This window comes from Equus asinus, chromosome 10 (genome assembly GCF_041296235.1).
Source record: "Equus asinus isolate D_3611 breed Donkey chromosome 10, EquAss-T2T_v2, whole genome shotgun sequence".
Lineage (NCBI taxonomy): Eukaryota > Metazoa > Chordata > Mammalia > Perissodactyla > Equidae > Equus > Equus asinus.
In genome coordinates, this window is record NC_091799.1 from 43420297 (window position 1) to 43433759 (window position 13463).

General features: G+C 42.2%; 1 protein-coding gene across 2 annotated transcripts in view; it reads right to left on the bottom strand.

Annotated features, from left to right (window-relative positions):
• Positions 1–929: 929 nt before the first annotated feature.
• Positions 930–13463, bottom strand: part of TGFBR1 (transforming growth factor beta receptor 1) — a 64636-nt gene continuing 52102 nt past the window's right edge. For both annotated transcript variants that reach the window (XM_044779148.2, XM_044779147.2), the window contains exon 10: positions 930–1672. In XM_044779148.2, the coding sequence (XP_044635083.2) occupies positions 1669–1672 (4 nt within the window). In that variant the 3' untranslated portion in view covers positions 930–1668. The remainder of the gene's footprint in view (positions 1673–13463) is intronic.

The window sequence follows — 13463 nt, forward strand, 5'->3', positions numbered from 1 at the left end:
AACCTCAAATAGTCCTGATGCCAAAGAGACATATCTTGGGGTGGCCAATTCCAGGTCCCCACACCTGTCACCAGGACAGTTTCTCCCCTGACACCTCAGGAAGGGGTAACAATGGATACATTGTTCTTTTTTAAAAAAATAAATTACTGTAGCAAGCATGGATTACAGCTATAAATGCTTTATTGTGAAAATGAAAATGTATACAAATTTTTAATTTATTAAGTTAAAAACCTCCAGGTCGAAATGATGCGGGGTCGGTGAGCCAAGGAGTCGAAAGAAAGATTTCTTGGACTCTCAAGGTCTGGCAGTGGTGCTCTTTTATTTAGAGAATAGTACAGAATAGCATGGGGACAGGACCCACGGGCGGTCAGAGCTCCTGCTGCTGCCCTGAGTTGAGGGTTAGGGCTAATTTTATAAGGCATGGGTACCTGACTTATTTTTACTGGAAAAAGAAAAGATGATGTAAAAAGTCATCGAATGATTTCAGTGCAGATGGGGCCTGGTTACTGGGCGGTCATATAACTTTAGATACGAATCTGGCCATATAGATCGGCATGTAGGTGAGGATGCCCTGGGCTTCTCTCCCTGGGGCAGCCCTAATTCATACCATAAAAAAAATCCACTGGGTCATATAGTTTGGCATGTAGGCCAGGTCACCTTGGGCTTCTCTAGCTGGGGCAGCCTTAATCCACATCAATAATGGAAAAGAATAAAAGCAGGACATTAGACAGCTTTTGTGGAAGAAAGGAGGGAGGAACAAGAATACATGCTCACATTTACATAAAGAAACTCCGGAAGGATACACTAATCAACACGGTTCGCAACGGCAGCGGAGGGACGGGGAACGGAACAAGGGGGAGAGTCAAGCTTCTCAGGGAAAGAAACTTTGGTTTTTGGATTCTTCTGTTTTTTTCATTTTTACTGAGATATAGTTGACATATTTATTGTGTAAGTTTAAGGTGTACAATGTGTTGATTTGATATTTATTGCAAAATAATCACCATCATAGCATTCGCTAACCCCTCTCTCCCATCACGCAGTTACCATTTCTTTTTTGTGGTGAGAACATTTAAGATCTACTCTCTTAGCAGCTTTCAAGTGTATAATACAGGATTATTAGCTATAATCACCATGCTGTACCTTAGATCCCCAGAACTTGTTAATCTTAGAACAGGAAGTTTGTCCCCTTTCACCAACATCTCCCCATTCCTCGCCCCCGCCCCAGCACCCAGGAACCACCATTCTGCTCGCTGTTTCTGTGAGTTCAGCTTTTTTAGATTCCACATACACCTGATAGACATATGAAATATATATCATACAGAATTTGTCTTTCTCTGTCTCACTTATTTCACTTAGCATGATGTCCTTAAGCTTCCTCCAAGTTGTCACAAGCGGCCAGATTTCCTTCTTTCTCTAATGTCCCGTTGTATATAAACATACCACATCTTTCTCCATTCATCCAGTGAGGGACACTTGGGTTGTTTCCATATCTTGCCTGTTGCTGCTGTCAACACACGAATGCAGACATCTCTTCGAGATCCTGATTTCATCTCCTTACTGCCAGAAGTGGGATTGCTGGATCATATGATAGTTCTATTTTTCAGTTTTTGAGGAAACTTCATACTGTTTTCCAGAGGGGCCGTACCATTTGCGGATTCTTGAAGTGCATTACCTATTCAAAAAATAAAATAACATTTTCAAAAGGATATTGGTTCCACAAGAAGCTCCTAAGTTACTAAGCACCCTTGTGATGGGCTCTAGAAACAGCCTGTGTGTGTATGTGTCTGTCTGTCTGTCTGTGTGTGAGAGGGAGAAAGACAGACAGACACTTCCAGCTTGGAGACAGGGGCTACCTGGAGGGGAGGATACGGGATTTGAGCCAGGCAGGAGTCAGATGGGCAGAAGGAGGAAGGAAAATTGGGAAGACACAGATTTGACAATACTGTGGCTGCCACGGCTGCACGGGCAGCAGCCCCCGGGATCATCCCTCTGCTCTGAGATGGATCCCCTCCACCTGCCCACGCGCAGAAACCTTTTCCCTTCCCCCACCGTAGATGGATTCGTGGCTTCTCCCTTCTTTTTAGAAAGGATAGAAAGTTCAGAGGAGACGCTGTCCAATCTCCAGTACTTTGTCTCACAAGATCAGTTCAGAGCACTGGGACCCAACACTGGGACGTAGGGCAGGGGAAGACGGGCAGACATAAAAGAGACCATTTGAGGGGGCCTTCAACAATCAGCTTCATTCTTCAGTTGAGACATCCACGTTCAGGGCTCCCACAGTTAGCACCAGACATGGAACACGTGTGGGCCACTGGGCATCCACCTGGAGCACCAGCTCCTGTCACACGAAGACCCCAGAAAGATATAGGGGGAGAAAAAGATGACTTTACTGGAACGCCTCACAAGGAGATTCTCTGTGGCTGTAACACTTCAATAAATTTCTTTATTGGTGTAATATTGGTGTATATCATTATATAAGTTTCAGGTGTACAACATTATAATTTGACATCTGTATACACTACAAAGTGCTCATGACCAAAAGTCGAGTTACTATCCTACCTCTTTCTTCAGGGGGCAGGAGTAATGAGTCCTCTGAGGGACATGCTTGAGTAAGCAACTGTCTCAGAGTGGAGTGGGTTGAGTTTTGGTCTCATTAGGGGGCAGTGTGGACGTTTGAGGCAGAGCTCAATTTGTCAGCATGGAAGAGGAGAAGCTGAGCTGAGGGCTGCCACCAGCAACCCTCCTGCTCCAAGCAGAGCTTGGCCTCTTCTTTAAAGAATAGTTGTCTGGCACAGTACCATTTACGTAGAAATGGAGAGGGGGCTATACACATGCATGCATGCATATGTGTATGCACATGCATGCATACACCCATGTGTGTTTATGCATGCAGCCACATGTGTATGTATATGCATGCACTCATGCATGTGTGTATACACAATGCATTCATGCATCTGGGTGTATGTATGTGCACGTATTCTTGCATGCATATATATACATGCATGCATCACTGTGTATATATATACACACGCATTCCTGCATGCATGTATGTATTTGTTCATCTATGCATGAAATATCCTTGGAAGGATCCAGCAATATGTTCCCATTGGATGCCTCCAGGGAGGAGAACTGAGTAGCCCAGAGATTGCATCAGTGGGAGATAGGCTACTGTAAGAAGTGACCTCAAAATACAAGGCTTGAACAAGATAGCCTTTCATTTCTGTCTCACACATATACTAGGGCTGGTATAATGGCAACCAAGTGCCAGGGACCCAGGCTCCCTCCGTTTTGTTGCTCGCCACCCCTACAGTGTGGTCCTCCTCTGCACAGACAAGGATGATTCCCCACAGCATCCACATCCAGCCAATAGGAAAGGGGAAATCCAGGAGCAGAAGGCACATCCTTGCCCTTGAGGAGCTGGGCAGATGTTGAGAATGCTGCTTCTGCTCACCGACCGTTGGCCAGAACTGTCACTTGGCCACACCTAGGAAGTGCCCTCCTCTGTCGAACAGTCATGAGCCCAGCCAAAGTTTGGGGCTTTGCTTCTAAAGAAAGAATAGTAAGAATAGATATAAGGGGTTAGTAGTCTTTGTCTTAGGCAGGATGGAAGGCACATTTTCACTTTATAGATTTGTCTTATCCCTTTTCAACCACATGAACCAAGAAAAAATTTTAAGTTTGAAAAATATACTATATTGAAAGTCACAAATTGAGCACATACATCCACCTCTTCACTAGACCACGGACCCATTAGAATAAAAGATAAGGTATTTTTAAAAGAATTAAATCACATCGGTGCTAGAAAACAAGAGAAGATGCCAGCAGATCAGAAAGTCTGAGAAAATACGGGAAGCTAGAAAGTAGATGGGATTGGATTGACTGAGAAAGACCAGTGGTAAAGACCAGCCCCAACACCAGGACCCAGAACGTCCCCTCTTGAGGCACCTCCAGAAAAACACCAAACTCAGAGCCAAGACACAGACAGCAAGAGTAGGCCACAGGGCACTCATCTAAATAACTGAGCAAAGCACTGCATGCAAGTGGCTGGGCCTGTTGGGGCCTCCACCTCTCTTCCTCCCCCTACTCCTCAACATACCCTCAACCCATAAGGAGCCAATTGCCCCAGGACCCGTATATTATTCTCAAAAAAACGTGAGTGATCTATCCAGGAAGGACTCCTAACATGAGTGTTGAAACTCAAGCAAGAAGTAGAATAGAGCTTAAAATCATTCTAGACATCCCAACACACATATATGGCAAGGGGAGGGTCATTGCTCTGCCAAGAGGAAAACCTAGCAATGTGCTGCAGTCCATTATTTAACCTCTCCTTACAGTGGCACACGTGGCCCTCCAGGCTTCGGTCTGGAGCAAGCCTGCTGACAACATGGCCCAACCACTCACAGGGGCCTGTAGCCAGCCCTCCGTTCAAGGGAGAGGCCTCGCGGGGAAATGGGGCTCACCGGCCTTCTAGACAGATTGTCCAGTCCTTCATTTGTGAAAGAGGATCAATAGCCCTGGGTCAGCACACATTTGAGGAAGACCAATAGCATGAAAGAGCTAAACAAAGACAAATAAACGAAAGGAGCCATCCTGGAAAAAAGCAAGATGCAGTAGGGAATATTAAAGAAGAAAACTCTGAGTATCTTTGGAGGGATTTGAGCGCATATTAAATTTCTAAATCAAGAGCTGGCAGCCATTAAAAAGGAGCCATCGGAGAACAGGAAATAACTTCTGGAAATTTAAAATGATTGTCAAAATTTAAAAATCCAGCAAACAGAACAAATCATAGAATAGCCAAGACCAAAAACCAGACTGGTTATCAGAATTCAGTGAAATCTCCTAGAACATGGGAAAAACACAAAGCAGCGAAAAATGCAAGAAAAGTCCAGAGACAGAGGAAAGACCCAGGAGGTCACCATCCATTCATTCAATAGGAGACTGAGACAGAAAGAGCAAAAAAAAAGAGGGAGGAAAATCAGACATAACAAAATTTTTCTGAGCTGGAGAAAACACAAATCTTCAGATTAAACGAGCCCACTGGGTACTAAGCAGGATAAATAAAAACAAGATCCAGACCTAGACAGCTGTGGAAATTTAGATCCCCAGGAAAAACGATAAAGGCTTAAAAGCTTGCAGAAAGAAGAAAATAGGTCAGCTACAAAGCAATGAGAATCTGACTAACATCAGACTTCATATTACAAATACTTGTAAACCATGCCTTTAAAATTCCAGTGGGATATGAATTTGTGCCTAAATGACACTCCAGGCCAAACCAGCCATGAGAGGGGAGAAGAGATTTTCAGCTATGCAGGGAAAGCGTATGACAGATGCGCTTCGATTTACAAATTACCCAAGGAGGTGCTTGAGCAAAGCAAAAGGAATGTAAGAATGAGATTTGAAGAAACATGAGACTAAAACAAACTAATAAAAAGCAGTGAAAGCCGAGGAAAATAAAAATGACGTGAAAAGACAGCCTTGAACCTTGGCGGTGGTGTGGTAGGGGTTCCATCCACGGGACTGGCTTTCTTCCTCTAAAGATCTGAACACATTCTGTTCTGCAGTGATTAATATTTACAGAACCACAGTATAATAAGTGCTATTTTTATTGCGTTTAAGTACTCAGGAGTTCAAGCCTAAAAGACTTGACTGTAGTTCTGGAACAGAACGTAAATGTGATAAACTCTGAAAGCGGGAAGAATGAAGATGTTTTGTATTGACGTGGAGGAACGCACACTACGTAGAAGCAAACGTAAGTTGCAGAACGATATTTATATATGTAATGTTGTCTATGTAATTTACATGCATAGGAAAACTTTCATTCACTTTTACTTCCTACACTTCTGTATCTTTTGAATTTTTATAAGCATGTACAACTTTTGTAATGAAAACATTTTAAATAGAATATTAGTTTGACGATTTACCTAATTATTAGCCCGCCTAGGGGACTTAGGGTTTTTGGTGAGGCCCTGAACAGAACAGACTGATTGAGTAAAAAGAACTACTTTTTGTGGAACCCACAATCTAAAGCTAGACCGGGACCTCAGCTGTTCTAAATCATAAAAACAGAAACAACGACAAAAACCCACAGACCAAAAACCAATGAAAGACCAACACTGCCATCTATTGAAGACTTCTTGGAGAACAGGCTGAGTTGGGAAGGCTTTTCGTTTAATTTCATAAATAACATTTCCTTTTGAGACCTGCACAGACCTGAAATCTGGTTTCTCTTCTCCAGGGCGCATGGATCCCTAGCGAGTTAAGTATCCTCACACAGAGGGGTGCTCAGGAAAGCACGGGCAGTAGTCTGAGAGATGCTTTGTCCCCAAGCATAGAGCTGACCCAAGGGACGTGGTCTCAAGTTTCTGACGCGGCTGTACTGGGGCAAAGGCTTGGTGTGTGGGCCCAATGAAGAGGAGTGATAGGGTACTAGAAAGACCCTTTAGTAAGTATTACTTTCCAAAAATAACTTAGGTTGTCCTGTGAAATAGTGGATGCACCCCTGGTCACCGAAAATGGGTAAAGAGAGACGCAGTGTGACCCTCTATCCTGGAAATTACAGAATGAATGTCTGCATTTCTGGGAGAAGTTAGACCACATGGACTTGGCATGCAGGCATTCAACAAACACTTACTGGGTGCCTACCACACATCAAAAACTGTGCAAGTGCCCTTACACCCGGAGTCACAGAGCCACAGAGTGGCTCTGAGAATGACTCAGACACAGCTACGGCATCAAAGGGTCCAAGAGGAACCGCACTCTACCTGGTGGGCCATCCTGCTAAACCCAACCTGTGTTCAGCAAGCACTGGATTTCCACATCACACTGTCCACGCTGAGGACACATTCCTTAAAACCCAGGCCCTGGAATCTAACGAACCAAACTCTCGTTCTTTTTTAAAGGAAAGGTTGAAAATATTAACATCCCAGTAAGATCAAAGCAGATTTCATTCATTTATTGGTTTAAAAAAGAAGCATAAAGTAAACCCCATATTCAAATCCCAAAATATTAGAGCTGGAAAGATTTCTAAAATCATCTGGTTCACTAAACTCATAAACTGGGCTGAGTCTGGAATGCTGTAAATAAGAATTCTGGTAGCTTTTTCATTTGGAAGGACAGTACAAGAAAAGAAATGGGAAGAGGTGAACAATATGTATAGCAAAGGTAAGTTGCAGAACAACGATTTGTTATATAGTCAATCCTCAATAAATATTATTGAGAATATAAAAATATTCTTTGACTTCCAATAATTTAAATCAAAAAGCCCCAAACTTCCATCTCACTAAAAGGTGCCGGGTTCCAAGGAGAGCCCACTGTTTAGAAAAAACAACATCTAGTAGGAGAAAAATACAAACTAATAGAAGGAGATGGAAGTAGCTGATGGAATAAGTAGATGGAATAGCAAGAGGGAAGGTAGAGATTGGTGGTGTGGTGAGCAAGCACACAAAAAGGTCTTCTCCGAGACGAGGGGAAGCTGGGGCTGGACCGCCTTTGTGAAAAGCTTGCCGGCCTCCATCTGGGGAGCCCAGGGTGAAGGACTTTGCTTCTAGAAAGTAAACATCCAGCAGTACGGCTGCACTCTCTCAGATGAGTTTGTGCTTTTAGGATTCCTTTAACTGGACATTCATTCATTCCACAAACTCTTCTCGGGGACTGCACTGAGTGAAACCTGGGCTAGGCAACAGGTTCACAGAAATGAACGAGACATGACCCTTGTTCTCGGGGTGCCATATCTCGCTGCACGGACAGGTCACGGCACCAATCGAGGACACAACATTGACACAGGGGCTCAGGGGGAAGCACACGCACTATACGACGCGGCTTCATAAACGGAGCGTGGCGGGGAGCTACAGAGAGAAGACTCCCCCAAGAAGTGGTCTTGTGCTTCTGACGGGGCACCCCAAACACACTGTGCTCCCTGAGAGCCCAAGGGTCCATAATCACAGAGCCTATTTTGTTAGTTCTTACGTTAGGTGTTCGGAAAGGGAAAGGTGCGAAAGCCATCTGCTTCCTTCAAGCTGAAGAGGGAGAGCCCTAAAACCCCGTGAGGGGGTTCAGGTGGGAATGAAGTGCGGTTAGAGGTTGAGCAAGTGATTTGGAAATACTGCAGAGGACCAGTGATCTGCCAACAGGCAGGACCGTGAAGGGTGCAGGCAAGGACATTTGAGCTGGGCCCTGGGGGCGGTTCAAGTTAGCAGGGCAGAGGAGGGGAAGGTGCAGCTCCGGCAGAGCCTGAGCAGAGAGGCGAGAAGGAGGGTGTGTCAGGGAACACGAGGGTGCTTCAACAGCATGCTGGGTGGGAAGAGTGGCAGAGACAGATTTTATTTCTTCAACAGATTTATGGAGGTACAATTTACACACTATATAATTCACCCATTATATGCGTACAATTAATGATTTTTTTTGTCAGGGAAAGATTTGCCCTGAGCTAACATCTGTTGCCAATCTTCCTCTTTTTTATTTTTCCTCCCCAAAGCCCCAGTGCATGGTTGTATATTCTAGTTGTAGGTCCTTCTAGTTCTTCTGTGTGAGCCACCACCACAGCATGGCTACTGACAGACAGATGGTGTGGTTCCATGACTGGGAAACAAACCTGGGCTGAAGTGCTGAGAGCGCTGAACTTTAACCGCTAGGCCATCAGGGCTGGCTCCAATGAATGATTTTTAGTAAACTTATAGAGTTGTGCATCCATCTCCAAAATCCAGTTTTAAAACATTTCCATCACCCCCAAAAGTTGCCTCACACCCATTGGCAGTCTTTGCATCCCACCTACTTCACTTAGCATGATGGTTTTGAGGTTCATCCATGTTGCAAGATGTACCAGTGGTCCACTCCTTTTTATTGCTGAATAGAATAGTAAACCATTGAATAGATGTAACACTTTTTAGAAAATGAACTCACCAGCTGGTGGACATTTCGATTGCTTCAATTTGAGTCTATGATGAACAATGCTGCTATGAACATTCACCAACCATTCTTTGTGTGGATGTTTTCATTTTTCTTGGATTAGGGTTGCCAGATTTAGCAAGTAAATACATGATGCCCAGTTAAATTTGAATTTCAGATAAACAACAATTTTTTAGTATGTTTCAAATATTTCATGAGACATATATATATTGAAAAATTGTTTATCTGAAATCCAAATTTAACTGGATGTCCTGTATTTTGTCTGGCAACCCAATTGTGCGCAGACACCTAAAGATGGAATTACTGGGTCACATCATAGGTTAATATTAAACTTTTTAAGAAACTGCCCATCTGTTTTCCAAAGGGATTGTACCATTTTCCACTCCAGCAATGTATGAAGTTTCTAGTTTTTCTCATCCTCATCAACTCTTGGTATTGTCTGGTTTTTTTTGTTTGGTTGGTTTTTTGGTCAGTTGGTCACATATGGAAGGGTTTATTTCTGGACTCTCAGTACTGTTCCATTGCTCTATATTGCTTATCTTATGCCAATAAACATTGTTTTGATTATTGCAGGTTTATAGTAAGTTTCCAAAGTGGGTAAGGTAGTTCCTCCAATTTTGTTTTTTTCAGAATTCTGGCTATTTTAGATATTTTGCATTTCCATATAAATTTTAGGATCAGTGTATCAATTCCTAAACAAAAAATCCTGTTGGAATACTGATAGAGATTGAGTTGAATCTGCAGAACAGTTTGGGGATAATGGCCATTACAACAGTACTGAATCCTCTAATCCACAAACATGGAATATTTCTCCATTTGCTTACATCTTTAATTTCTTTCAGCAATTTTTGTATTTTCAGTGAAATAAATGTATTCTTGTATTCTTTTTTGATGCTATTGTGAGTGGAAATTTTTTAAATTTGGAGGATTGTTCATTGCTAATATAGAAAATTTCAATCTTTTTGGATATTGAACTTGAAAACTAAAAGCTTGCTAAATTCGGTAGTAGCTCTTTTGGTGGATTCCTTAGGATCTTACAGGATCATGTCATTTGTGAATAAAGGTGGTCTTACTTTTTTTTTTTCCAATTTGAATGCCTTTAATCTTTTTTAGGGGGAGGGAAAGCAGGAGCTGGATAGAATCTCCACTGCAATGTTGAATAGAGTGATGAGAGGGGATATTCTTGACTTGTTCCTGATTCCAGGAGAAAAGCACTCCTCCATCATTAAGTACGTCAGCTGTGGGTTTATCATAGATTGGAAAATCCTTCATTAGGTTGAGAAAGTTGCCTTCTACTCCTAGTTTGTTGAGTTTTTATCATGAACAGATGTTGAATTCTGTCAAACGCTTTTCCTGTGTCTATTTAGTTGATCATATGGGTTTTATCCCTTTTTATTAATATGGTGTAAAACATTGATTTTGGGATGTTGAATCAAGCTTGCAGCTTATATACCATTTGCTCCTGGTATATGAGCCTTTTTGTTTGTTGCTGGATTCAGTTTGCTAATATTGTGTTGAGGATTTTTGCATCTATCTTGATGGGATTTAAATACCTTTTTAAATAGGGTATTTAAAACTATAAATTTCCCTCTCAGCACTGCTTTAGCAGCATATCATAAATTTTGATATGTTTTCATTTTCATTTGGTTAAAATTATTTTCTATATTCCCTTGTGATTTCTTTAATACATGGGTTATTTAGAAATGTTATTTAATTTCCAAATATTTGGGGATTTGCAAAGTTGCTTTCTGTTGGTGACTGTTAATTTCATCATGGTTGGAGAAGATACTTTCCATGATTTCAATCCTTTTATATTCATCGAGACTTGTTTATGGCACAGAACATGGTCTTCCCTGGAGAATGTTCCAAGTGGCCTTGAAAAGAATGTGTGTTCTGCTGTTGGTGAATGCTGTTTGACAAATGTCAGGACAAGTTGGCTGAGAGTGTTCTCTTTTATATATTTCTTGTCAAGGTGTTCCCTCAATTATTGAGAAATATTGAAATCTCCAAATATTATCATTGAATTGTCTATTTCTCCTTCCAAATCTGTCACTTTTTTCTTCATGTGTTTTGGGGTTCTATTAGGTACAATTAATAATTGCACGATAACAATACTTGTTATATCTCCCTGATATATTGACCCTTTTGTTATTTGAAATGTCTGCTATTTCTAGTACTATTTCTTGTCTCAAAGCCCACTTTGTCTGATATTAATATAGTCATTCCAGCTCTCTTATGATTACTATTGACATGGTATATATTTTTCCATACTTTTACTTTCAATTTGTATCTTTGAATCTAAAGTGTCTCTTGTAGGCACCATATAGTTGAGCTTTGCTTTTTTATCCATTCTGACAATTTCTACTTTTTGAGTATTTAGTCCAATCACACTTAATGAAATTATTGGTACGGTTAGATTTATGGCTGCCATTTTGCTATGTTTTCCAAATGTCTCATCTTTTTGCTTCTCTTTCCCTCACTTGCTGCTTTCTTTTGCGTTAAACATTTTTTAGAGTACCACTTTAATTTCTGTTGTTTTTTAACTGTATTTTTTGAGTGTTTAGCGGTTGTTCTAGGGACTACAAAAACATGCATTTCAATTTATCACCATCTTCTTTGGATTAATACTGAAGTAATTCCAATAATTCCAACAAAATATAGAAAGTTTGTTCCAATATAGCTCCATTTCCTAATCCCTCCTTTGTGCTACTATTGTAATATACATTACATCTGTTATAAACTCAACAATATAGTGTTATTATTATTGCTTTATATAATAATATGCCATTTAAAGAAGAGAAAAAATATATTTACTGTGGTAGGCAAACGTCTCTCTAAGATCCTCCTCCTCTGGTTATTCAATCAAGGTACTGCTATGAAAGAAGTTTGCAAATGACATTAAGGTTGCTCAATAGGGAGATTATCCTCGATTATCCAGACAGGCCCAATGCAATCACATGAGCCCTGAAAAGTGGAAGAAGCAAGCAGAAGAGTCCATCAGAGAGAGATGTGGTGGAAGAGAGAAGCAGAGGAGATGCAGCAGATGGGGAGACCAGAGGGATGCAGTATGAGGACTCAAACTGCTGCCGCTGCCTTTGAAGATAGGGGAAGAGGGCCAACAGCCAAGCAAGGTGAGCGGCCTCTAGGAGCTGAGAACAGCCCCTGGCTGACAGTCAGCAAGGAAATGGAGACCTCAGTCCTACAACCACAGGGACTGAATTCTGCCAACAACCTGAATGAGCTTGAAAGTCAATTCATCTTGAGCCTCTAGAGAAGAATGCAGCCCAGCCAAAACCTTGGTTTTGATCTTCTAAAATGTGGAGCAGAGAACCAACCGGGCCACACTATACTTAGACTTCTGAACTATGGAAGTGTCAGATCATAGGGGGTGCTGTTTTAAGCCGGTACGTTTGTAGTAATTTGCTATGGCAGCAATGCATTCATACAGTCTTTTCTATTTACTCACATACAGACCATTTCCAGTACTCTTCATTTCATCCTATGGATTCGAGTTACTATCTGGTGTCATTTATTTCCATTCCAAAGGATTTTTTGTAATATTTCTTGTAAGGCAGATCCACAGGCAACAAATCGTCTTAGTCTTTTTATCTTTTTATTTTGCCATCTTCTTTTATTTTTTGCCTTCATTTTGAAAGCTAGTTGTGTCCAAATCCTGTAATGCTCCCAACCGGCAGTCTCTGGAGCTTCCTTTCTGAAAGTATGGGAATCGCTCTTGAGCACCCAGTCCTTGGTGGTCTTGACTCAGAGATCTGAAGATTGTTATCCCAAGCAGGTGTTAAGATTGGATGTGAGAATATCAGAGATTCTGGGGCCTAGTGGGGAGAGTGGCAACTTCCTCCAGAATTTGCAGGCCCCAAACCTGAGTTGCAGCCCCAGGATGCCCACCCCTTCTGAGTTGGCTACAGGAGCTCAGGGAAGCAGGAGTCACCTTCCCTACACTCTTGTGAGACCAACAGTTGGAAAAGGAAGGACAGATGTGAGCCTGGCATAGGAAAATCTGCAATGGCTGTACCCATGTGTCCTTCCTGTGTCTCCCCTACTCAGGAACAAGAGAAGTGAGCCTAAAGGTCATCCAGAGTGTATTCGACTTACACTGCTTATAATTGCTCTAGCCTGTTGCAGATCTGGGTAGATGTTGCCTATTGAGAATCCTGAGTGTGTTCAGCTTCATGGGCTTTTTTTTCTTTGCTATGAGGAGAAGGCCTCACTATCCTTGAGACTGAAATGAATACCAAGGCTGGCTCTGGGGCTTGGCCAGCTGCCACTGGCCTCCCAAATCAGAGCTCCCAGGGGACATGCTGAGCTCTACGTTCTGAGTGAGAGAAGCTCCCAAGGTGGAAAGGCCAGCGAGGGAGAGGAGGCTATTCCTGAGCCTCCCAATACTTGCCCTCTCTGGCCTCACCCGTCTAGCAAATCCACATCCAGAGGACAAGATTGCCAGGCTCCTCTCAGTCCTGTGTACCCTCCTTAGGACACCTTCAGTTGGTCTCTATCTGTCCTAGTTGCAAAAATCAGGTGAGATCATGCATATGAAAGCA